Source organism: Sphaerodactylus townsendi, linkage group LG03, assembly GCF_021028975.2.
Source record: "Sphaerodactylus townsendi isolate TG3544 linkage group LG03, MPM_Stown_v2.3, whole genome shotgun sequence".
NCBI lineage: Eukaryota > Metazoa > Chordata > Lepidosauria > Squamata > Sphaerodactylidae > Sphaerodactylus > Sphaerodactylus townsendi.
The window spans coordinates 14122746-14150077 of NC_059427.1; the positions used below are offsets into that span (position 1 = coordinate 14122746).

General features: G+C 46.3%; 1 protein-coding gene across 1 annotated transcript in view; it reads right to left on the minus strand.

Moving 5' to 3' along the window:
- The window catches only part of SLC44A4 (solute carrier family 44 member 4), a 63911-nt gene that overhangs the window by 8047 nt on the left and 28532 nt on the right, over positions 1-27332 (minus strand). Inside the window, exons 4-17 of the mRNA XM_048489066.1 lie at positions 27040-27118; positions 25574-25673; positions 23097-23222; positions 22314-22374; positions 19567-19663; positions 18593-18676; positions 17522-17634; positions 14515-14637; positions 13483-13582; positions 11289-11381; positions 6695-6797; positions 5237-5493; positions 3377-3471; positions 2289-2392 (exon numbers count right to left, since the gene is read on the minus strand). Of these exons, the coding sequence (XP_048345023.1) occupies positions 2289-2392; positions 3377-3471; positions 5237-5493; positions 6695-6797; positions 11289-11381; positions 13483-13582; positions 14515-14637; positions 17522-17634; positions 18593-18676; positions 19567-19663; positions 22314-22374; positions 23097-23222; positions 25574-25673; positions 27040-27118 (1535 nt within the window). The remainder of the gene's footprint in view (positions 1-2288; positions 2393-3376; positions 3472-5236; positions 5494-6694; positions 6798-11288; positions 11382-13482; positions 13583-14514; positions 14638-17521; positions 17635-18592; positions 18677-19566; positions 19664-22313; positions 22375-23096; positions 23223-25573; positions 25674-27039; positions 27119-27332) is intronic.

Consider the following 27332-nt stretch of genomic DNA (forward strand, 5'->3'; position numbering starts at 1 on the left):
CTAATAAATAAACAAATAATATAATATAAATAACACCCCAACCTTCACATTCTTAAAAGGTTCTTGAATGTTTGTATATTTAATTGTATGTTTAAATTGTATGTTATGAGTATGAGTAGAATTGTATGTTTTGGTAATATGTATGTGCTATGTGTTAAAATCAGGCAATAGTTTATAGTGGTAGTCCATTAGGTATATTGATAAGTGGATGTTTATAGGTGTGATTGGTGTTTGGAATATGCTGCCACAGGAGGGGGTGATGGCCACTAACCTGGAAAGCTTTAGAAAGGGCTTGGACAGATTTATGGAGGAGAAGTCGATCTATGGCTACCAATCTTGATCATCCTTGATCTCAGATTCCAAATGCCTTAGCAGACCAGGTGCTCAGGAGCAGCAGCAGCAGAAGGCCATTGCTTTCACCTCCTGCATGTGAGCTCCCCAAGGCACCTGGTGGGCCACTGCGAGTAGCAGAGTGCTGGACTAGATGGACTCTGGTCTGATCCAGCAGGCTAGTTCTTATGTTCTTATAGGAATCACACTAGCACAATAAACACACTGTGCACTTTACATTGAGGCTCGTGTATCAGTGGGATATATTTTTGTGTTTTGGAACTCATCTGCTAAACACCATTGGATATTGGTTGATATGGCAAACTGAACCTGAGCCCACCAGTTACACCTGTGGTTCTGTATGCTGCAGGAATGGGGACATGTTAGCTGAATCTGGCCTTGTTTCTCAGAGCCACTCTGTCATACAGAGTGAGGGGGAATGGCGCCCAGAGCACGCATGCAGCCTGCGCCCCTGCCACACCTCAAAACGCCCCCGCCATGCCCATGCACTGGCGCGCGCCCGGGGCATCCCGCTCCCTGGCCCCGTTGACGCTGCGCCACTGTGAAGATGCCTTGCTAAAGTGGCGCCAATGACCCAATACTTTTGTTGAGGCAAAAAAGGGACTGCAAAGCCAAACCCTGGTTACTCAGACTAACAATGGCCCCTTCCGCACACGCAAAATAATGCGTTTTCAAACCACTTTCACAACTGTTTGCAAGTGGATTTTGCCATTCCGCACAGCTTCAAAGAGCACTGAAAGCAATTTGCAAGTGCATTATTCTGCATGTGCGGAAGGAGCCAATAGTTCAAGTAAATCATGGCTGCCTCTTATGACTGAACCAAGCCTGAGCATGAGAGAATCCTTTCCAGATAGATACTGGATCAACCGGGACTGCGATACAAAAACAAATATCAACTTGTGGGCAGGCCCATGCTATGAATCCTTTTCAAAATATCGTGGCATGATGTGAGCTATGCTGATTTTATCTGACTATTGTAAAACACCGAGGCTCGCAGTTGATTAAAAGATGTTGCCACATAGATGTTTTGTTCCACCTTGGCCTCCTTATTGCAACACCATGTCTTGCTTTGGTGTTTCTCCCTGCTTTGCTACAGTCCTCTTCAAACTGGTTTGGAACAATCTATTTAGAGAGCACCTTTGGATGCTGGGTGGACAGAAAGGTATGCATTTTTGCACCTGCTGCTCACATTTGCACCATTTTCCTTGCTTCCCTTCCCCACTTGGGCACTTAAAAAGAAAAATTTGGAACTGCTACATCATTATAGCATTACAAGCCTCCCTGCCCCCTTCCACCATCTTTTCATTGAAACATGCAGCTTGATGCTAAACTTGATGCTAAATCTTTTCATTGAAACATGCAGCTTGATGCTAAACTATAGTTGATGCTGGGAAGGTAAAAGTAAATTATTCCAAATACAGTAGTACAGAAGAGGCCCAAGACACTTAACCTCGCAAGCGTCACTCCTGTCTGACAAATCACGATTTGCAAGAAAACCAGAAGAAGTCTGGGCCGGAGTCTTCTGAACATTGGTTAGACTGAGGGCACTTCCGCACGTGCAGAATAATGCACTCTCAATCCACTTTCACAATTGTTTGCAAGTGGATGTTGCTATTTTGCACAGTAAAATCCAGCTATGAAGTACATTGAAAGTGGATTGAAAGTGCATTGTTCTGCATGTGCGAAAATGCCCTGAGTGTTAATAACTCACCCAAGACCTTCATAGGATTCACAACTGAGCAGGAATCTAAACCTGGACTCATGATACCCAAACATGCCACTCTATCCCTGGTGTTCCCTGTACCATGTTCGGTTTCAAGTCTATGGGGTTCACTCTTCCCTCCCCATTTCTTCCACCCTCACGTCGTGTGTATGACTCCTCTGCTTTCCACACAACCACTCTTCAACCCTCTCCTCCTCCCACAAGCAAAGCTTACCATTATGTAGGCATTTCTGTTGAGGAACTTGATAAACTTCTCCAGACACCAGAAACAGCACTTCAGACAACAAAGAATACACCGTGCAACTGGATTGTGGAGATCTATGAACACCGCACTTTAGTTAGCTGCACAGATCACACTGAGTTGGTTACTGCAACTAAAATACTACGGCTGTGATAAAAGGCTTTAATTTGCAGTCAGCGCAGACCAAAAAAAAGCAGTTCTTCATACAATGCATAATAAACTTATTTTTTGTTTCATTTACTTTTATTTATTCAACTGGAACCCCACCAGTTAAGAACATAAGAACAAGCCAGCTGGATCAGACCAGAGTCCATCTAGTCCAGCTCTCTGCTACTCGCAGTGGCCCACCAGGTGCCTTTGGGAGCTCACGTGCAGGATGTGAAAGCAATGGCCTTCTGCGGCTGTTGCTCCCGAGCACCTGGACTGTTAAGGCATTTGCAATCTCAGATCAAAGTTCCCGACAAGTGGGGCACCAAGAGGTGGCAATGGCCGCAGGCTTGAAACATCTTTAAAAGGGAGTTTACAAACTCATGGAGAATAGGACTGTCAACAGTTATTAGTCCCAATTGCTAAGTTTAAGCTCCGTGTTCAGAGGCAGTGTATCTGTGAACACCTGTTTACTTTTAGACCCAGCAGAATGCTGTAGCCATCCGGGCCTAGTTGTGGACTTCCAGGAAACATCTGGATGGCCACTGCGAGAAACAGAATGCTGAATTAGACAAACCATGAGTTGGACGTGTGGTTTGTTTTTTTAACATTTATGCTTTTAATATATTTATGGTGCAGAAGCCACCTCAAACACTGGAAAAACCGAGGAGAAATGGTATCCTGCCTACAGGTCCTGCTACCACAGCAGAACTCAATGATGGACTAAATTTTCTTCTCCAAATATCACATCCTTATTTCTCCCCCCCCCACCCCAGTTCAACACTACAAGAACCTGAAAGAACATTAGAGCTATTAACAGAACAGTGATGCTATCCCTCGCTCTGGGATTTTAATTTTTTTAAAAAATCACAGTGGGTACTTTTTGCCCCTGGCCTGGCATGCTCGGGACTTGCCTTTCAACTTGTGGTCCAGATATTCTAGCATGATGCGGATGACCTGGACGATGGTGAGGATGAGGGCGCCAAAAGCGAGAGACCCGGTGTGGAAACTGCGGAGAGCAGAGAGCCAGTTAGTGGAGATCCTCCTCAAAATGTTGTATCTTGAGATTCAGAATGGTTGAAGCCTCAGGGACCAACAGAGTTGGGGCATCAACTGGACTGGGAGATGTTTGTGAAAGGCCAGGCATGTTTTGGACATTCCACCACAATCAAAAAGTCAGGGACAGACTGGCCCTCTAAAGTTTGTGGTAGACCTCCTTCCTAGAGCAGTGGTTCTCAACGTGGGGGTCGGGACCCCTTTGGGGGGTCGAATGACCCTTTCACAGGGGTTGCCTAAGACTCTCTGCATCAGTGTTCTCCATCTGGAAAATGGATACATGTTAAGGTTGGGGGTCACCACAACATGAGGAACTGTATTAAAGGGTCGCAGCATTAGGAAGGTTGAGAACCCCTGTCCTAGAGGGTCAACGGGAGATGTCAGCAAATTGCACCAAGTGGCCCTTGTGGTGGTGGCAATGCCACAGTGTCCACTTGGATGGACCTCAGATGCAGCAGTGATGAAGCAGCATAGGCTTGTCCATCATTGTAGTTCAGGTCTGAGCTGACCACCTGGATGAGCTGTTCTAGCGTCCCGGTCTTCTCCAGTGTGGAAACATTGGATTGTGGCTCTGAAGAACCGATAATCCAGTAGGATGCAGAACCAAGTCAGACCTCTAGTATTTCTAGATCAGTGGTGGCGAACCTATGGCACGGGTGCCAGAGGTGGCACTCAGAGTCCTCTCTGTGGGCACTTGCGCACAGAGTTCATCATGTGGGAGGGGAGTGGGAAATCACACACACACCCCCACACACACACACATCTAGGCTGGCCTGGGCACGATCCTTTACCTGGGAGTAAGCTCAGTTGCTGGCAATGGGGCTTGCTTCTGAGTAAACCCTCCTAGGGTCGTGATTCACCCATTGGAAGCGTTGCACAGTTGCTTCACCAAGCTGACTCCCGAGTAACGCACGCCTCGGAGCCAACCGTTTTTCCTAAACTAAAACCTCAGTATTGGGGTTAAATTGCCGTGTTGGCACTTTGCGATCAATAAGTGGGTTTTGGCTTGCAATTTGGGCACTCGGTCTCGAAAAGGTTCGCCATCACTGTTCTAGATCAATATTGTTTACTCGGCAGCAGCTCTCTAAGGTCTTAGAGAGGTCTCTCTCTAGCGCAGTGATAGCGAACCTTTTTGAGATCGAGTGCCCAAACTGCAACCCAAAACCCACTTATTTATCGCAAAGTGCCAACACAGCAATTTAACCTGAATACTGAGGTTTAAGTTTAGAAAAAATGGCTGGCTCCAAGGCATGCATTACTTGGGAGTAAGCTTGGAGGTAGTCGGTGGCTTTGCTTTGAAGCAACTGTGCAACTCTTCCAACAGGTGAATCATGACCCTAGAAGGGTTAACTCAGAAGCAAGCCCCATTGCCAGCAACCGAGCTTACTCCCAGGTAAAGGATCGTGCTTTACTTCTTGACGTGAAAATCAGTGGGGTTTAACAGCACTTAACAGGGTTACCTACACTGCTTCCCCAAAACTAGGTCTTAGGTTTAATGCTAATATTTGAGCCCAGCGGCCCAGGCCAGCCTAGATATGTGGGACGGGGGGGGGGGGCCCTGTGCGTGCCCACAGAGAGGGCTCTGAGTGCCACCTCTGGCACCCATGCCATAGGTTCGCCACCACTGCTCTAGCGTCTTCTACTCCAGGTGTTATCAGAAGCCTGCAAAAACATGGCACCCTCCCTGTCGCACACACACCCCTCCACAATTTGCGTACCGCAACGTCCGGATGAAAGAGCTTGCCACAGGGCAGGCTGGGATGTCCCGGGGTTTGTCGAAGGCCCAGTAATAAGAGGCAAAGGCACCGGCCAGCACGCACTGCCCCAGAGCCAGGACGAAGTTGATGCACCACAGGAAGCCCAAGACATTGTAGACTTGCAGATTGAAGATGTTGCGCTGGAAGAGCCCTTCATCCCTGTACTTGTAGAAGATGCAGTTCACGTCGCAAGGGGAATAGGAGGAGGCATTGAAGGTCTAAGAGGGGGAGGAGGAGAAGGAACACAGAAAAGGCCAAGATGTCCAAAAGTCACATCAATAACAAGATGGGATACCTTTTGGGTACTGACAAAAATGCAAGCACCAGGGTGGGAAACTGTGGACGGAGTTGGGCCAAGAAAGGCTGGATTCGGTCCCCTGCTCCGCTGTGGAGCTTACTGGGTGACCCTTGGCCTTCTAATTCTCTCTCCACCTAGTCTGCTTCACAGGGCTGTTGTGGAAACAAAGGAGGAACGCATTCCTGTAGGAGGGCAGGAAGAATAGTAATGAAATGAAATGAACTGGAGAAGAAATGCCCTATGACCAAGAATCCACCCCAATATTTCAATCATTGTGACTGTACTCTGTGTGTTGAAATTCAGGAGCAAACTCAAAGCAGGAAGAAAGGGAAGGCCTGGGAGATGAGTCATCCAGTCCCAAGTGAAGGGTACGTGGGAGTTTACATACTTAATTAAAACATATTTATACCACCTTTCCACCCAATCCAGGGGTCCCAAGGCAGCGACCTTTTAAGACATTCAAAACACTGAAAGCATCTGAAACACATACCTATATAAAACATTTAAAGCAATTAAATAATATAAACACAAGCACACACAAATATAAACACATAAACATATACAAACACATAAGCAGGGAGGACGGCAAATAGGAGTCAGTGAGGGAATGCCGAACAAACAAAAACAAAACAAAAAAGACAATGATAGAGGGAGAACAATGAAGCTCCCTGCAGAGATAATTCTAAAGTTTCCTACATTAACAACTCTGGCCAAAGTAAGGCAATGGCTGGCCATCTTATATCCTACCAGAATGTCACCCCTAAAGGGACAGAGGTTGCCAAGAGCCAAATGGCATGAAAGTAATGGTCACTTCCAGATAGCTCTAGGAATCACCAGAAATTCTACGGTAAGTCCTGTAAGTAGACAAGGGTTTTTTTTTGTTTTCTTAATAATTGTTGTTTTCTTAATCATTCAGCTTATTATTGTTAATATATTCCTTAATAAATTTTTCATTGTTCTTTAATACATTCTTCATTTCCCCCCTTTTTATTTTTCTTCTGGAACGTAACAGGACCAATGGGTGGGGGGATACCATGCCCACACTGATGTCTTGACAGTCTTCGTTGGAGGTGGAAATGGAAGCCCATCCCTCTTGGGGTCTTTGGCTTGCAATCACTCACCAGTGGGCTACAGCTCTCGTTACCGGAGATTTCCGAGCAGCCAGGCCTGCTCTCATTCACAGGAGTAATGCGGTAGAGGGGACTGCCAGAGGTAGCCAGGTATCTGAAGGTAGGAAGCAGTCAAGGGAAAAGATGATAACAAAGAAATTATAAGATTATAAGCAGTGGTGGGATCCAAAAATTTTAGTAACAGGTTCCCAAGGTGGTGGGATTCAAACGGTGGCGTAGCGCCAATGGGGCTGGGCGGGGCACGCCGGGGGCGTGGCCAGGCATTCCAGGGCGGGGCTGTGGCAAGGATTGGTCCTTGGGCGGGAAACGCCGGTCCTTGGGCGGGAAACGAATGCACGCAGGCGCAGGCTACCACGCACGCCGGTGCACCTCCTGCTAGACTGCTTCAAGTTCTGCGCGCTACTGCTGAGAGGCGGGGCGTAACTAAGGCAAAAATCACGTGGCAAAATCACCAATTAGTAACCCCCTCTCGGCACACACAAATAATTAGTAACCTACTCTCGGGAACCTGTGAGAACCTGCTGGATCCCACCTCTGATTATAATATAGAATAGAATAGAATAGAATAGAATCTTTATTGGCCAAGTGTGATTGGACACACAAGGAATTTGTCTCCGGTGCATATGCTCTCAGTGTACATAAAAGAAAAATACATTTGTCAAGAATCATAAGGTACAGCACTTAATCATAAGGTAACAAAGAAACAAACAGCATTGCAGGAGAGGAAAAAAATAGAAAATCATGGAACTTGACCAGAAAATCATGGAACTTGACCATCTATCAAATACTGAGTACGATCATGTATCAGATTTTAACAACTGGAACTTGATAGTTTTCAAATGCTGAAACCAAACATATGATTTCTTCTTATAATAATTCATTCTGTTTCTAGCTTGTGCTTCTTCCATTAAGCAGGGACGGGTGGGTAATGATTCAGCAAATGTCAGCAGGGTTATGGGAGGGTTGGCAGCATCCCAGGAGGAAAAATAAAAATAAGTTCTGACTACAGAGTTCTTGGAGATTCCTAGAGCTACCCTTGTCACTTGTGGATAGCTCTAGGAATCGTCAGGAACACGCTAGTCTGAAGTTCTTTAAAGTACCCAAGGTAAGAACATAAGAACATAAGAACAAGCCAGCTGGATCAGACCAGAGTCCATCTAGTCCAGCTCTCTGCTACTCGCAGTGGCCCACCAGGTGCCTTTGGGAGCTCACATGCAGGAGGTGAAAGCAATGGCCTTCTGCGGCTGTTGCTCCCGAGCACCTGGACTGTTAAGGCATTTGCAATCTCAGATCAAAGAGGATCAAGATTGGTAGCCATAAATCGACTTCTCCTCCATAAATCTGTCCAAGCCCCTTTTAAAGCTATCCAGGTTAGTGGCCATCACCACCTCCTGTGGCAGCATATTCCAAACACCAATCACACGTTGCGTGAAGAAGTGTTTCCTTTTATTAGTTCTAATTCTTCCCCCCAGCATTTTCAATGAATGCCCCCTGGTTCTAGTATTGTGAGAAAGAGAGAAAAATTTCTCTCTGTCAACATTTTCTACCCCATGCATAATTTTATAGACTTCAATCATATCCCCCCTCAGATGTCTCCTCTCCAAACTAAAGAGTCCCAAACGCTGCAGCCTTTCCTCATAAGGAAGGTGCTCCAGTCCCTCAATCATCCTCGTTGCCCTTCTCTGCACTTTTTCTATCTCTTCGATATCCTTTTTGAGATGTGGTGACCAGAACTGAACACAGTACTCCAAGTGTGGTCGCACCACGGCTTTATATAAGGGCATGACAATCTTTGCAGTTTTATTATCAATTCCTTTCCTGATTATCCCCAGCATAGAGTTTGCCTTTTTCACAGCTGCCATACATTGAGTTGACTAAGGTAAGGTTGCCAGCCTTTGCGTGGTAGCTGGAGATTTCCTGCTATTATAACTGGTCTCCAGGTGACAGAAACCAGTTTACCCAGAGAAAATGGCTACTTTGAAAGGTAGACTCTATGGCCGTGGTGGCGAACCTTTGGCACTCCAGATGTTATGGACTACAATTCCCATCAGCCCCTGCCAGCATGGCCAATTGTCCATGTTGGCAGGGGCTGATTGGAATTGTAGTCCATAACATCTGGAGTGCCAAAGGTTCGCCACCACAGCTCTATGGCATTGGAAGTCCCTCCCATCCCCAAACCCCGTTCTTCCCAAGCTTCAACCCCAAAGTGTCCAGGTATTTCCCAATCTGCAGCGGGCAACCCTAAGCCACGGCCTTATTCTTCTCTCCAGGATGATCGTGCTCCACCCCAGTCTCAGTTTTCACCGGTTGATCAGCAGAACATCAGGGTGAAAAGCCTGCAATTGGCCGGATGTCTCCTGCCATAAGAGGGCAAATGGGAACGCTAAGCATTGTCAAACCCACAACACTAACACCGTTCTTCATAGTGAAACATTACTGGTGGCCAACATTCTCATGGCAAAATTATGACAGAAAACTTATTTCAGCACCTACGAGACCAATCCATCCTCATGTCAAATATTAGCTCCTGCCTCAGCCTGAACTTCACAAACAGTAAAAAGAGGTGAGAATAGAATGCTAGAAAAAGGCCTACAGAACATAAGGTCTTTGGACTGAGGCCCTCTCCTTGAAGTCCCTGAGGGGGGCATTCCTGCTTTGGTGGCCCTTTCACTCTGTGGTATCAAAGGCCGCTTGATGCAGGGCAGTCGACAACAGTGTGGCGGACGGGAGTAAATACTCATATTGTATTTAGGATTATATTTAGGGCAAGGTCTGACAATTTGTGAGAGAGTTTGGGTGGGGGCACAGCATTGCAGGAGAATTTTTTTTTTAAAACAGCCTCAAGTATTTACTGGGAATTCATACAAGAAGTTACACAGGATAATAAATCACCGTGGACATTCGAAATCACCCCACAAATATACCCCTTCTTAAAATATACCCTGTGCCCCTTATCATCTATACCTTCTCTCGGCCCTTACCAACTCTTTAGCCTATTTTCTATAACATTTAATCTCTTATCACTAATCCCCTTCCTTATTTCCCCTGTCCTTTACCCCTAGTATAATTCCCTTTATTTCACTCTTATGTTCTTATTCTATCTTACCCTTTGTCTATACTTGTACTATTATTGATTTTCCCTGAATCTTTCACCTACCCCTTTTGTGCTTGGTTTTCCCTAAATATTTCACCTACCCCTTTTGTGCTTGGTTTGGGCTTCCCCCTGATTCTTCCCTTATCTGATATATAATTATACAAAATGAAGGTATGTCTTTATTCCTTTACTAGCTATTCTAGTCTCGTAACATTCTCAAAATCATTTCAATTTTATTGTTTTACATGATTTTGAATAATTCTGTTTTTACTGTCTCTTTCTATGTATTGGATATATTGTGTCCATGTGTCCATAAACCTTTTCCACTGCAAGTCTTTTTATTGTCGAATTAGTAGGGTGTAATGTATAATGTGTCCCGAACCCCTTATGTCCCGAATCGGTCTCTGCGATCGGCAGAGGCCAATTTACAGGTGATCCCTGGCCCCTCCATGATACGGCTAGCCTCCACCCGGGCCAGAGCCTTCACAGCTCTGGCCCCTGCCTGGTGGAACGCTCTTCCATCAACTGTCCGGGCCCTGCGGGACCTTGCTGAGTTCCGCAGGGCCTGCAAAACCGAATTGTTCCACCGGGCCTTTGGGGAGACTAGTCGTTGATAGGGACCCCTTCTTCCCTCCTTCCGCCTTATTTGCTATTATAACATCATATAGCCCTATCACCCTCCCCTTCTGATGTACGTTTTAGAGGGAATTGATAGTAGGCGCCATCTGAGTTAACACCAATTTTAATATTAAATTATAAGTTTTAATGGGGTAGGGTTTATTTTTATTAGAGCCATCGTATCTTATATATATTATTGTATTTTAATCTGATTGTGCTCTATCTACATGTTGTACACCGCCCTGAGCCCTCCGGGGGAGGGCGGTTTATAAACCCAATAATAATAATAATAATAATAATAATAATAATAATAATAATAATAATAATAATAATAATAATGTACAATGTGATATGTGATTTGTTTGTGTTTGAATGTTTATTATTAGAATGTCTAATATTTAATGTTTAATGCAATAATGTAATAATAAAACTTTTTTTAAAAAAAGAAGTTACACAGGATAGCTCTAGCAATGGCCAAAAACTCTATGGTAAAACCAGAGAAATACTTGAAAGTGACAAGATCACCATACAATTTCTAGTGATTGCGAAAGCTACTTATGTCACTTCTAGGTAGCTATAGGAATTGCCGGGAACTCTATTGTCAGAACTTTTCGTAAGTAACCAGGGCCTTATTTTTCTTGTTAATTTTACTCCTGGGACACTGCCTCCCGCACAACCCTTTCGCCACTCTATCCCTATACTTTTCTTTCGGCATTAGTATGTTGCATCCAAAGTAGAACAGATGGCTAGTTGGCCTGCAAAAAAAACATGAGTACAATTCAACTGTTCTCGACTCTACACAAAACAAACCAGGCCTGACCCTCTTAGAAGGGATAATGGAACGAGCGACAAAGCCGGTTTCACAAAGGATACAGGGCGGTCATAGCCCAGTAGGCCACACATATCAGCAGCAGGACAAAGGTCACCAGCGGGTAAAGGAGAGAACACATCATGTGTCCAATGGCTCTAGAAAAGGAAACAAAAGAGAAGTCTGGAAATGGAAAACACAGGATCTTCTCCTGATCTCCCACAAGTTTCACCAGCAACTTGAAGCTCTGACCCACCACAGTTATCAAGAAAGTTCTCCCTCATCATCATCATCATCATCATCATCATCATCATCATCATCATCATCATCATCATCAATCATCATCATCATCATCATCATCATCAGTCAAAAGCCTCAGTTAATTCTTATTGCTCCTTGTCATCACTACTCAGAGGCGTAGCTCCAAGAGGACTGTGTGTGTGACGCACCGGGTGCGCCCCCTGTGGGGGTGTGGTGAGGGCGTTCCAGGGGCGTGGCGGGGGTGTTCCAGGACGGGACAGGGGTGGAGGACCCCCCGGTGTGCCGGGCCCTTTTCCTCCTTGCTCTATCACTACTGCAATCCTAGTCTTTATCAACTACCCTTTGGTAATTTTCTTCTGCTTCCTCTCCCTATTCAATCCCAAGAAAATCTGGTCTTCCTTGAATGGAGCTGTTCCTTAAACTAGATTTAAATGAAAACAATAGCCCTCCTGCTCCATCTGTTGAAAATGTGGGGGAGGGCTGCATAGGATACTTGAATGTTCATTTAACTCTAATGCACAATCACTCTTTCCCATTTAAAGACTCTTATCTGAAGATTTGGGACTTTGCCACCATGTCTCAAAATGAATCCCCCCCATCCCACCCTCCAAATTTGGGCTAAACTTTTTGGAATGGAGAGAAAGATGGGATGGAGGACTGGGCATGACAGAGAGAGAGAGAAACATACAAGAAAACACTCCCCACCCCATGTTCTTTTTAAATCTTGGCTGCTAGAAATGTTATCTAACTGCTTGTATCAATCACATTTTTATCCTGCTCTTCTTCCTCAAGGAGCTCAGGGTGGCCTTCAAGGATCTCCCCACCTCCATTTTATCTTCACAACAACCCTGCGAAACAGGTTAGACTGAAAAAGAGAGTAACTGCCCCAAAAGTAACTCAGTGGCTGATTACCCACTGGCACTCTGGTGTGTGGTGGGGCTGGAGGCACGTGTGGCAGCAGAGGTGTAGCAAGGGGGGGAGCGCCTGGTGCACTGGTGCTTCCTCTGCCCCCACCCTGCCCCGGAACACCCTGCCACACCCCCGGAACGTCCTCGCCACACCCCCACAGGGGCAAGTGCCCGGTGCGTTGCACCCCCTTCCCCCTTGGAGTTACACCTCTGTGTCAGGACCAGAAGCATGGGGCAAGAAATCTTGACCTGACATGCTTCCTCTTGCCCCGCGTGTGCTTCTCACTTTCCGTGGGGAAAGCGAGAGGCCTTCTGGTGCGACTTTTCGTGCCAGAGTAGGGCGAGGGTGGGAAACACCCCACATAGGTAATTGGCTAGTGAGTCTCATGACAAAGTGGGGATGAGCACCGTGAACTCACCGGTTCTTCCCCAGCACCCTAACCATTAAACAATACTACTGTCCATCCCTACCCTAGACCAGTGGTGGCGAACCTATGGCACGGGTGCCAGAGGTGGCACGCAGAGCCCTCTCTGTGGGCATGCACAGAGTACCCCCCACACACACACACATATCTAGGCTGGCCTGGACAGCTGGGCTCAATTATTAGCATTAAACCTAAGACCTAGTTTTGGGGAAGCGGTGTAGGTAACCCTGTTGAGTGCTGTTAAACCCCACTGCTTTTCATGTGAAGAACTAAAGCGTAATCCTTTACCTGGGAGTAAGCTCGGTTGCTGGCAATGGGGCTTGCTTCTGAGTAAACCCTCCTAGGGTCGTGATTCACCTGTTGGAAGAGTTGTACGGTTGCTTCAAAGCAAAGTCACCGACAACCACCAAGCTTACTCCTGAGTAACATGTACCTTGGAGCCAACTGTTTTTTTCTAAACTAAAACCTCAGTATTCAGGTTAAATTGTGGTGTTGGCACTTTGTGATAAATAAGTGGGTTTTGGGTTGCAATTTGGGCACTCGGTCTCGAAAAGGTTCGCCATCACTGCCCTAGACTATGTCCTAATGCTGGACCTCCTACCAGCGATAGCAGTTGCTGCCATCTGAATCATTCCCATCATACCTTTCCACAGAGATTCACTCACCGGCTGGCTTCTTTCAGGAGTGCCACAGCGATACGGATCCGGTTGCGGAGGAATAGAAGGGTGAGCAGCAAGATGGCTTCTACCACACAGAGGATTATCACTGCGGAAGACAGATAGGCTTGGCTGAATGCAGAACACACACTTGACAAACAAACCTGGAGGAAGATACTCTCGATGGAAAGCTGACCCTCAGGGCGAAATGTGTGGGGAAATATGGATTGGGTGGCAGCACTTAAGAACATAAGAACAAGCCAGCTGGATCAGACCAGAGTCCATCTAGTCCAGCTCTCTGCTACTCGCAGTGGCCCACCAGGTGCCTTTGGGAGCTCACGTGCAGGAGGTGAAAGCAATGGCCTTCTGCAGCTGCTGCTCCTGAGCACCTGGTCTGCTAAGGCATTTGTAATCTCAGATCAAGGAGGATCAAGATTGGTAGCCATAGATCGACTTCTCCTCCATAAATCTGTCCAAGCCCTTTTAAAAGCTATCCAGGTTAGTGGCCATCACCACCTCCTGTGGCAGCATATTCCAAACACCAATCACACGTTGCGTGAAGAAGTGTTTCCTTTTATTAGTCCTAATTCTTCCCCCCAGCATTTTCAATGTATGCCCCCCTGGTTCTAGTATTGTGAGAAAGAGAGAAAAATTTCTCTCTGTCAACATTTTCTACACTTGGGGGTAGGGGAAGAGTCAATTCTCTGTTACTATGCCGTTTTTCCTAATCAAACATTTGATGCATATCCCACTCCTCTGCCTAAAAAAAAGAACAAAGCATTCAGTACAGTTTATGAGCAAACTCACAAAAAAGAGAACAGCATCAAATAAAATGCCAGTTTATTTAAACTAGGACTATAAAAACGAACGAACAGAAACAAAGTAAACAGGAGAACTAAAATCTAGGAGGTAGGAGGCCCAGAGCCTAGCAAAAAGTAATTGGCACCAAATCTCTCTTTCTGACCTGGGTCAGATGACTTGTTTTCTCCCCTTCACACCCTGTTGAGCTACGTGAGCCCAAAGATCTCCATGCAGACTTACAGACAGCGAGCCAGGTCTCCTTGACACTGCCATAGACGCTGAGGTTTGTGGTAAAGCCAATGTCAGTAATTGTGGCTCCCTGATCCTTGTATTTAAGGTACTCCATGGTGCAGTGGTAGATTCCTGAAACACAGAGGCAGGGATGGAGAGAAACCCTCAAAGTTATTCCTCAGTCCCTCATGTCACAGTAAGGCCTGGTGGGCCACAAGTAAACAAATAAAGTATTCACTGTTCTGTTTCACCACTTTCCTGCCAATGGTGCACAGCGGAGTCAGTGACATACACAACATTAACTTATTAGACATGACTGAGAGGGTGGAACTAGACTCATGTGGCTGAATTTTCCATGCCAGTCATGAGTGTACATATCTTGTTGATATGTACAAGACTGTTCATATCTTGTTGAATTTTCCATGCCAGTCATGAGTGTACATATCTTGTTGATATGTACAAGACTGTTCATATCTTGTTGATCATTTCTGTTTACTTTTTTTTAAAAAAACAGTGTGTTTGGTCATTTTCAGCTTGCTGTCTCTTTGCTAGCCATCTTGAAAGCAGACCACGTGACATGTATTTTTAAAATATAGACAAACCTTCAGATTCCAACTGACAAAGACTGTGCGATGAGTTTTGTGACAGTACTAAAATTTTATTCCAGATCTCTTTGGTCTAAATTTTATCTTTTTAAAAAAAATATCTATCCCATCATGCTTCCAAATAAAATCCACAACCAGAACACACAAGTAAACAAACAAATTAGTAGAGTCTCCGGCTACATTTAGCTGAGGGGAAAAAAATCAATTTATACCCCTCTTCTTTCCTGTAAGGAGACTCAAAGGGGCTTACAAACTCCTTTCCCTTCCCCCCTCACAACAAACACCCTGTGAGGTAGGTGGGGCTGAGAGAGCTCTGAGAACTGTGACTAGCCCAAGGTCACCCAGCTGGCGTGTGTGGGAGTGCACAGGCCAATCTGAATTCCCCAGATAAGCCTCCACAGCTCAAGCGGCAGAGCGGGGAATCAAACCTGGTTCCTCCAGATTAGAGTGCACCTGCTCTTAACCACTACGCCACTGCTACTCCTCCTGCTTCTTTCAGGAAATAAGGAGTCTCAAAGCAAGAATACATAGTCTCAGGCTGATTATGCAAGAGGCCTCTGGGGGAGGGGAAGGGGAGGTGATGGAAACTGAACCTCAGCACAGCAAACTTCCTACTGCTCTTGCTCTTGGCTTTTCCTTTTGAAGAGTACTTCAAGTGCGTGCCTGATGTTGCGGCAGGGCAGAGATAGCAGGCACTGAAGCAGGAATTGTCTGCATGCCAAGCAGATACTCCACCAATCAGTAGTGTTTTTTCCATTGAAACATGGCCATAGACACTCTTGTGAGACTACCAGCAATGCATATACTCCCTTCACCTTAACCCGTTGCTGCCATTGTTATTAAAAATGTTTCGTTTCATAACCTCTAGTGGCATAAATATTTAAAATGTTTTTTAAAAAACAGTTTTAAGCCATCAACCAGTGCTTTTCTACCATTTTCCCCATGCTAGATGTTATGAGGCGATAATATTGGCATGGTGGAGTGGTCAAGAGCAGGGGAGTCTAACCTGGAGAACTGGGTTTGTTTCCCCACTCCAACGCATCAAACCTGCTGGGTGACCTTGGGCCAGTCACAGTTGTCTGAGGACTGTTTCAGCCCCACCTACCTCCCAAGGTGTGGGGAGAGGAAGAGGAAAGGAGTTTGTAAGCCCCTTTGAGTCTCCTTGCGGTTGAGAAAAGCAGCATATAAATCAAGGACATAGGTAAGGGGGGGGTTCAACCCCCGCATTCATGTCTGAAGCTCCGCCCCTCAGTTTGTGGGTTTTTAAAACATTTCAGTACTTTTTCGGTTTTTGGCCTGCAGGGGGCACATTATTTAGGCTAGCACAGGAGTAGGGAACCTGCGGCCAATTGGCCATGCTGGTAGGGGCTGATGGGAATTGTAGTTCCTGAACATCTGGAGAGCCGCAGGTTCCCTACCCCTGGGCTAGCAGCACCAAACTTTCCGGGATTGTTTGGGGGAATCTCCTGATGATACCTGCCAGGTTTGGTGAGGTTTGGTTCAAGGGGTCCAAAATTTTGGACTCCCAAAGTGGGTGCCCCCATCCTCCATTGTTTCCAGTGGGAGCTAATAGAAGATGGGGGCTACACCTTTGAGGGTCCATAACTTTGGACACCCTGAACCAAACTTCACCAAACCTGGGAGGTATCATCAAGAGAGTCTCTTACTGATACCACCCAGGTTTTGTGAAGTTTGGTCCAGGGGGTCCAAAGCTATGGACTTCCACCAGATAATCACCCATGGGATCTTATGCCATAGCATAAGCATGAACATCCAAAGCTGTCTTATACCAAATCAGACCCTTGGGCTCTCCAAGTTGACAATGTCTACAGACTGGCAGCAGCTCTCCGGAGTCTCAAGCAGACGTCTCTCACATCTCTACCAACCTGATCTTTTCTAACCAAAGATGCCAGGGATCAAACCCGCAACTTTTTTGCACGTCAAGCAGACATTCTACCAGGGCTGGAGCGAGGGGGAACTGCTTCCAGGGCACACGTGCGCTCTGTGCCCCACCACGCCCCCACCATGCCCCCGCCCTGCTCCTGTACCAGCACGCACCCAGTGCGTCACACACACACACACACACACTAGTGCTACTTCACTGCATTCTAGCCTTGAGCCATGGATTAAACAGTTCCTTCGTCCTTGCTCTCTGGATGCACCATACCCTGTTTCCCTGAATATAAGACATCCCCTAAAAATAAGACATAGTAGAGGTTTTGCTAAAGTGCGAAATATAAGGCATCCCCCGAAAATAAGACGTAGCAAAGTTTTTGTTTGGAAGCATGCCTGACGAACAGAATACAGAAATATAAGACATCCCCTGAAAATAAGACATAGCGCATCTTTGGGAGCAAAAATTAATATAAGACACTGTCTTATATTCGGGGAAACACGGTAATTTTACTCACCATAAGCAATGACGACCAGCACACCAAGGATGAGAATCCATACCAGGAACCCAGCAGTAAAACGCAGCAGTAGGAGAAACAGGAGGCTCAATCCCATCGCAATGACCAGCACTCTTGGGGCGCAGCAGGGGAGGGAAGAAGCAGAAGGCAAGACTTGAGTGAGAAAACGGTGGCCTTCTCCTACGTTTCGTGGCAATCTGCCTGCCCGCCCAGCCAACCACGTCATCCTGATCTTTCAGGTTGTTGACTGAGGATCAGTGGATTCTGTGTCTCTCTGCTAGGGACCAGCAGGAACTTGTATAAATTGATTGATTGATTGATTGATTGATTGATTGATTGATTGTATTTATATACCGCCCTCCCCCGGAGGGCTCAGGGCAGTGAACATGAACATACAAATAGAGCACAGAACAAAATCTGCACCTGGACTGTTAAGGCATTTGCAACCTCAGATCAAAGAGGATCAAGACTGGTAGCCATAAATCGACTTCTCCTCCATAAATCTGTCCAAGCCCCTTTTGAAGCTATCCAGGTTAGTGGCCATCACCACCTCCTGTGGCAGCATATTCCAAACACCAATCACACGTTGCGTGAAGAAGTGTTTCCTTTTATCAGTCCTAATTCTTCCCCCCAGGATTTTCAATGAATGCCCCCTGGTTCTAGTATTGTGAGAAAGAGAGAAAAATTTCTCTCTGTCAACATTTTCTACCCCATGCGTAATTTTATAGACTTCAATCATATCCCCCCTCAGACGTCTTCTCTCCAAACGAAAGAGTCCCAAACGCTGCAGCCTCTCCTCATAAGGAAGGTGCTCCAGTCCCTCAATCATCCTCGTTGCCCTTCTCTGCACTTTTTCTATCTCTTCGATATCCTTTTTGAGATGTGGCGACCAGAACTGAACGCTGTACTCCGAGTGCGGTCGCACCACGGCTTTATATAAGGGCATGACAATCCTTGCAGTTTTATTCTCAATTCCTTTCCTAATTCCTTTCCTGTCCCCTAACAAACAAAAAGCTGTCCTTTTCTCCTGCCCAATTCCAGCTCCCACCCTCACCACCTCAAGTCACTCACATCAGGATCCAGTACCACGTCCGTGCAAAATCCTCAAAGATCTTCAACCCAATATTCCTGGCGTTGAGCGACTCAAGAATCTGGCTGTTAAGAGAAGGGGCCAAAAAGGGGTCATCAGACAGGGATAGGGACCAAGGTCTGGAACAGGACAGGAGAGCAAGGAGACTGGAGAGGCTCTGTGTCACTGCCAGACCCAGCACTTTTGACTGGACTTCTCCCATGTCCTTTAACAGAAAACACTGACAGGTGAAAATCAGCAAGTGATGCTCAAGGCTGGAGGTCACCACTGTCTCTGGCTTACTAAAGCACTTGCAACAGGGCTGCTAAGGAGAGGATGAGGAGCTCCCTGTCCAAATCTGAAAGGCCTCTAGGGTTGCCCACTCCAGACAAAGAAATTCCTGGAGATGTTGAGAGTGCAGCCTGGGAGTGAACCCTGGGAGGGAAGGGGTCCCGGTGGGATACAATGCTACACTGTCCTCCCTCCAAAGCAGCCGTTTTCTGAGGGAGCAGAACTTTGTAGCCTAGAGATGAGTCGTGATTCCAGGCCCCACCTGGAGGTTCAGTCATCAAAAAATAGGATAGGTGCACCTGATAGGTTAAATAAGTGCACCAAAACATAAAGGTGTATTAACACCTGTAACACTTTAACTCATATTGTCACTTAAATAACACTTACTCTTTCTCTGTTTTTACAGATAATAACTCAAGGTAATCCAGCTAAGAAGACTGGATTGGTATTTCTCTGTAAACAAAATAAGCAAAGTACATAAAAGTACGTGATCCCTTACCTTGTTTTACACAAAAATAGAAGAGTTTTACACAAAAATAGTAGAGTTTTACACAAAAATAGTAGAGTTTTACACAAAAATAGCTTGCTCATGGAGTTCAGAAGCCTTATTTAAAATGTTAAAATCCAGCCTTATCTCCTCAGACTCAAGGCAGCTTTGTCTGAGATTAGAAATCTGAGCACTTACTTTGAGCCATCAGTGATCTTCTTCAGCGTTTCATTTGACAGGTGTTTGTCAGAATAGTCTTGGGAGGCATTGAAAGTTGGAAAGCAACGATTGAAGACTGGGGGATGGGGAGGGGAGAGAGAAAGGTCAAAATTGGAAATCAGGGCTGAAGAGATTACTTGGTCCTAATTCAAGGCCGGAGGGCTCGTGGGGTTTTGGACAGCGACTCCAGGCTGGCTGCCTTTTGTCGGACTAGGCGCCCTGCAGTGGGTCCCCCAGAAGCGCTTCCCGGCCTCCAGGGCAAAATGCGAGCGGGCTTCAGACTGGAGAACCCCGGACCATCCAGTTCACTGCTGTCTGTTCTGATAGCGGTGACTTGCTAGGACCGTGGTGGCGAACCTTTGGCACTCCAGATGTTATGGACTACAATTCCCATCAGCCCCTGCCAGCATAGCCAATTGGCCATGCTGGCAGGGGGTGATGGGAATTGTAGTCCATAACATCTGGAGTGCCAAAGGTTCGCCACCACTGCGCTAGGATCTAGGGCAGAGAAAGGTCTTTTCCCAGCATCTGTTAGCCAAGACCCTAGCAATTGGATCTCGGGCCTTCCACATATAAAGCAGATGCTGTAGTCCTCAGCCAGAGCTCCTCCCTTAATAGCCACAAGGGCTGGACGTGAATGACTGTGCTCAGTAAATTTCGGATTTGTGTTTTTAAAACCTAGAAATTTTTGGTAAAGTCGAATAAAGCCGATACCCGAACAATTTCAGATCTCCTCTACTGCTTCTCAAGTCCACATGCACTTGAGAAGTTGTGACGGGGAGAACCCCCCTGGGAGGGGGGTTACTTGCAGAGGAAAGAGCTCCAGTCTCAAAGTCAACAACAATTTATTGTACTTTGATACTGATATGCTGCTTTTAATGGGATTTTAATGATTTAAAGTATATAGAGCCATTTTATTATGATTTATTTAATTATTGAGATTTATTGATTTCTTTTGTGCTTTATTCGTATATTTATGTTCACCTACCTGAGCCCTCCGGGGGAGGGCGGTATACAAATATAATAAACAAACAAACAAACAAACAAACAAACTGGCTTTACGGTGGGGGGTGGGATTGCTTGCAGAAATCAGAGAGCTTCACTTTCTGCAATAAAAAGCCAAAACAGCTGAAACCTAGGTCGTTTTCCCACTTACCATCTGCTGCGCGCTACTCTACCAAAGTAGCGCGGGGTCCCCCGGCACTCCGCACTACAGGGGTGGCGACAACGCAGCCGCCCCGACGCTACACTCTCGCGCCCCCTCAGCGCGTGTCATTCCTGGTGCTCCTCAAAATGGCGCCTTTTGATGACCCAAAGCCCGGGAGCACGCCAGAAATGACACGCGCTGAGAGTAGCGCGCAGCAAAGGGTGGTCATGGTCAGTGGGGAAACGACCCTATTTGACCTTTTCAGCACCAAGTTTAATTTGGCTGAGTTTTTTTCAGTAAAATAACCCCCCCAACAAACCCAATAAGGGTTTTTCAGAGTTTTGGGGGTTATTTGGGTTTACTGAATTGCCACCCCTAATATCCACAATGAAGAATTACAAAAGGTCTCCCCTCATACAAGCAAAAACCCAGGAACAAAGGCCAAATACATTCCACATCAGAGGATAATGTGTGACAATACACAAGATTTGAATGGAACAGCATTTAAATCCTAAAGTTCCCCTCAGACCTTTTCTTCCCCTCCCCTTCCCCCCAAACTGAAGATTTCACCAGAGACTAACAGAATCTCAAATTTTTGTCACTAAAATTCCCAGTCCAATTATCCCTTCCGTACAAATCATCAAGGTCAAGGAGCTCTCCAATCCGGGAGTACGAATCCACGAACATGCCTAGCACTAAATAATACTGAATACTGGTCAGCCAGGGTCAGTATTGCCTACTCAGACTGGGAGCAGCTCTCCAGAGTCTCAGGCAGAGACGTCTTTCACATCGCCTGCTACCAAACTGAACCCTGGACTGTAAGCCCGGAAAACCCACAACAACCAGTTGAACCCTGGAACTTTCTGTGTGCCCAATGGCAATTCTACCATTGAGCCGTGGCACCTTCCCACACTAATAATTGAACGACCACTACTGTTGCACTCTGGCTATAACTAATATTTCAGATACGTATATCTATATACATGAGTTTATATCATTGTTCATATTTTTTATATTTCATTAGTTATAAATACAATCATTTCTTGTCGACTACATCCAACAGGTAAGTTCAATTTATTTTTTAACAATTATAACAAATAGATTCAGGGTCATCTGTATTAATTCAGGTAAGTATTTAGTTCATACTCTCCCATCAGTTTAACATCCTTAAGGTAAGTATTCAGTCAATGCGAAAACCTGTATATACATAAATATATTCAGTCCTGTATATATACAGGTTTTCGCATTGATTGAATACTTACCTTAAGGATGTTAAACTGATGGGAGAGTGTGAACTAAATACTTACCTGAATTAATACAGATGACCCTGAATCTATTTGTTATAATTGTTAAAAATAAGTTGAACTTACCTGTTGGATGTAGTCGACAAGAAATGATTGTATTTATAACTAATGAAATATAAAAAATATGAACAATGATATAAACTCATGTATATAGATATATGTATCTGAAATATTAGTTATAGCCAGAGGGCAACAGTAGTGGTAGTTCGATTATTATTAATATTTACTGTTGCACCACCTTCCCACACTAACCATACCCTGCAAACAGCACTTACCTGCTGTGGACGGGACCATAAATTGTGGACAAAGTTGTTTATCTAGTATCTGTGACACAGTCTGGAAAAAAGCACATGCCACTATTTTACTGGTGCAGCTAGGAATAAAGTCTTCAGAGGGTGACAAGAAAAGTCACTAGATCAGTGATGGCGAACCTTTTCGAGACCGAGTGCCCAAATTGCAACCCAAAACCCACTTATTTATCGCAAAGTGCCAACATGGCAATTTAACCTGAATACTGAGGTTTTAGTTTAGAAAAAAAAGGTTGGCTCCAAGGTGTACGTTACCCAGGAGTAAGCTTGGTGAAGCAACCGTGCAATGCTTCGAATGGGTGAATCGTGACCCTAGGAGGGTTTACTCAGAAGCAAGCCCCATTGCCAGCAACTGAGCTTACTCCCAGGTAAAAGATTGTGCCCAGGCCAGCCTAGATGTATGTGTGTGTGGGAGGGTGATTTTCTGCCCCCCCCCCACATGATGAACTCCCCACATGATGAACTCTGTGCGCGCGTGCCCACAGAGAGGGCTCTGAGTGCCACCTCTGGCACCTGTCCCATAGGTTCACCATCACTGCACTAGATAAATATTAGCACAGCATCCACTAATTAAACCACTTTTTTTTATTTTGCTGCCCCAGACCAACATGGATGCCTCTCTGTAATCTCTGTGCAGACTGACAGCCCAAATGTATAGAAGACAAGAACAGAGTCAATTCCATAGGATAGTAGCGGGTGAATACTAGGTCAGCGCTGCAAGGGGAAAACAAGTCAACGACACAGACTCACCAGATGGGTAGTAGTGAGATTAATACTGGGCTGGCACCACTCCTCTTTCCACACAGCAGAAGGTGTGCTAACGAAGTCGGTGGGAAGTACTACAGAGAAATCGGCAGGGCAGGATGAGACACAGATCTGGAGAGGGAAGGGAAAATAACAAGTCGAATAAACTTTGATACCGGGGGCAACACTTACGTGATGCTGCACGTTGGATGATCGCACGATTTCAGTGTAGATGAGAATTCATTCATATCGGGATGGGATTGATCGAAGCACCTGGTAAGGATACTCTCTGCCTAACTAATCGCTGTAGCCTCCTGAGAGATGGCAATGCAAGGGCCCTATTTCCCCCCCACACACACACACACACACCACACACCTTTTCAATAGTACTGTGCAGTACCCAGAGCACTCAAGCCTAAAACCACAGCCTCTCTAGGATGTTACAAGAGAAGGAAATTTACCAGGATTGCAAAATAGAGGTATGATTGGAGGAAATTTGACATGGTACGACAGACTCCACCTACTGTGCCTAGTTATACAGCTCTCCACCAATTTCACATAGAAGAAGAAGAAGAAGAAGAAGAAGAAGAAGAAGAAGAGGAGGAGGAGGAGGAGGAGGAGGAGGGGGAGGATGGATTTATATTCCCCCTTTCTCTCCTGCAGGAGACTCAAAGGGGCTGACAATCTTCTTGCCCTTCCCCCCCTCACAACAAACACCCTGTGAGGTTGGTGGGGCTGAGAGAGCTCCGAGAAGCTGTGACTAGCCCAAGGTCACCCAGCTGGGGTGTGTGGGAGTGCACAGGCTAATCTGAATTCCCCAGATAAGCCTCCACAGCTCAGGTGGCAGAGCGGAGAATCAAACCCGGTTCCTCCAGATTAGATACACGAGCTCTTAACCTCCTACGCCACTGCATAGGAGTTCAAGGGGAGGGCTATTATCCTCCAAGAGTCTTTCCACAGTCTCCAAGGCAAACTATCATTGGCGCTGACTGTATGCTCCTTACATTGGGGACCAAGGATAGATTAGGCATACTGCTCATTTACAGACCACCCAGTTTCCCTAATTCCCATTTCTCTTAATCTCTGTCAAATTTCCCCCTCCTTAGTCTTTCCCCAACCCACCGGAGGAAGGGTAATAAATATCTGCCCTTCTCCCCAGATTTTGAAATGGTTTGAATTCTTCTCACAGCTATGACTGCCAACGTTTTGCCGCTCATGTGCCTCTACGCCAAGGAGAAATTCATGAAGAGGAGCTTTTCCTACCATGATATGAGGTAACAAGGGCGGAAAATGCTCCCGTTTGAAGTTTTGCTTCTCACACAGCTGCTGTAGGCACAGGGGCCTGTTCTTGGTTCAGTAAAATCTAGCTACAGTGCATCATAGTTACGTCTAGACTGGACAGCCGCAGTGGGCTCTACTTAGAGCTACCCTTGAAGAGAGTTCAGGTGTTACAGCTCGTGCAGAATTCTATGGCTGGACGGCTGGTTGGGCGATCTACTGTGAGTGTGTTACAGACGTTACAACGGTAATCGATCTGCTGCCAAGCCCAACTCACAGTGTCTGATTTTGACCTTTAAAGCCCTACATGGCTTGGGACCAAGGTATCTGAATGACCATCTTCTCCCATATGTTTTCCTGTCTGGATAATAAGATCACAGGGGGAGCCCTCCTGACTGTCCCGTTTATCAAAGAAGTTTGTTCAGTGGGCACGCAAGACAGGGCCTTCTTGGTGGCATCCCCACAATTACTGGACAACCTCCCCAGGGAAGATCACATGATGCCCCTCATGTTCGATCTGCAGGAGGAAGTTGAAGATAGTTTCATTTAAGATTATATTTGACTAATTTGGTTTTTATTTATTGACAATCATAATTGAGAATTTAAATTGTTTTAGGGGTTTTTTTTAAACATTAAAATTATATGTTTAAAATAATCATTTCATTTACATTGTAAGCCACTTTGCATTCAGCAAAGTAGAAAGGCAGCTTACAACAACAATAATAATAATGGGCAAAGAAGGCTTGAATCCCACCAAAGCTGCCCAGGGGTCACAACCAGTGGTGGGATCCAAAAATTTTAGTAACAGGTTCCCATGGTGGTGGGATTCAAACTGTGGGGCTGGGTGAGACACGACGGGGGCATGGCCAGGCATTCCAGGGGGGGCATTCCTGGGCGGGGCTATGGCAAGGACGCAGCCGCTGCTCTGGTCCTTGGGCGGGAAACGAATGCACACAGGCGCAGGCTGCCACGCACGCCGATGCACCTCCTGCTAGACTGCTGCGCGCTACTGCTGAGAGGAGGGGCGTAACTAAGGCAAAAATCACGTGGCAAAATCACCCATTAGTAACCCCCTCTCAGCACACACAAATAATTAGCAACCTACTCTCGGGAACCTGTGAGAACCTGCTGGATCCCACCTCTGGTCATAACTTCCCACGCCTCTTGCTGCTGCAGCCACCATTTTAAAAATAAGGCTTCCTTACCTGTGGTGTTGGGCACTGCAAGCCATTCATTGCGGCAGCCATGATGTTTAGAGAGGTGATGCAGTCGATCATGTTGAAATAGAGGACAAAAGGCTTCTTGCTGTAGTGAGAAAGGCAGAAAGATTGAAATGATGGATGGGGGGAAAGGTAACGAAGCATCTCCTCAGGGCCACAGAGTCAGCAACTCGGATCCCACGCCACGCGCAAGGCCAAATGCTTTCAGTAAAGACACTGACAAGCCCAGACAAACGACTTCAGAAAGCAGAAATCGACCAGGCCAAGTTTCTTCATTACTAGGTTGAACAATCGTTAACAAAACCAGAGATGTGGTACTGGGAATTGGGTGCAGGCCGAATGGTGATACATTTCCTGGAGGCCTGCTTAATGCACGGAGTCTTGGAGATAAAATTTTAAAAAAATATTTAATGGAGCAGGGGGTAAAAAAAAAAAAACCCTCAGAAAACTGGTGAGCATGAATGAATTTTATCACTGCAGTCAAAGACCAGTCCTTAAAAGTTTCTAAAACTGGTGAGCGAAGAAATGAGCTTCTCCCAGGCAGGTGCCTCACAATTGCATACACCTGGCTTGGCCACAGATTGCCTTCTACTGCAGGCCAAGTCGCCCCCTCCCTATAGCCAACCCCCTCCCTTCCCTTTCTTTGAAAACTGAAACCAAACAAGGTCTGCTCGCCTAACGGTTCCGGTGGTGGTGAACCTTTGGCACTCCAGATGTTATGGACTACAATTCCCATCAGCCCCTGCCAGCATGGCCATGGGAGGGTGGAGCCCACGGAGGGTGGAGCGGGGAGCTCAGCTGGGATGTGAAATGCCACAGAACACACACACACACACCCCCGCAAAGGTGCCATTTTCTCCAGTGGATCTGATCTCTTTGTCGTCTGGAGATCAGATATGATTTGGGGCCCTACCCTGGAGATCGGCCACCCCATGTGGGACATCCAGGGCCCATTCAGAAGCATTCTGCCTGACAGAAATGACAGCCCTATTGAGGCTCTCGGCCCAGCAGACCGGTCTTTGTGACCCAAGGGTCCTCACAGGCAACTTCCTGGTGCAAGTGTGGTGTAGTGTTTAAGAGCAGGTGCGCTCTAATCTGGAGAACTGGGTTTGACTCCCCGCTCTGCCACTTGAGCTGTGGAGCCTTATCTGGTGATCCAGATTAGCTTGTGCACGCTTAACACATGCCAGCTGGGTGATCCTGGGCTAGTCACAGTTCTTCAGAGCTCTCTCAGACCCACCCACCTCACAGGGTGCTTGTTGTGGGGGAGGGGGGGAAGGAAAGGAGATTGAAAGCCCCTTTGAATCTCCTTACAGGAGAGAAAGGGGGGATATAAATCCAAACTCTTCTTCAAATCCCAATCTTTTGTACGCATGAGAACCTCCTTTGACACCATGCCCACTTCTGCTGGGCTTCCCTTTCCTTTCCCACAGGTCTCAACATAAACCCACCGATTCTCGCTGACTCCACAATAAGAACCCGTTGAATTCCTGGGGTAAATCACCTGACGAGGATCTCCATACAGCCAGGCTGGAATAACAGGAGAGAGAAAGAAATGAGAGTGAGAGGGACGGACCCCCTGACATTTCACAATTAATCTTAGATTGCAAATGCCTTAGCAGACCAGGTGCTCGGGAGCAGCAGCAGCAGCAGAAGGCCATTGCTTTCACCTCCTGCATGTGAGCTCCCAAAGGCACCTGGTGGGCCACTGCGAGTAGCAGAGTGCTGGACTAGATGGACTCTG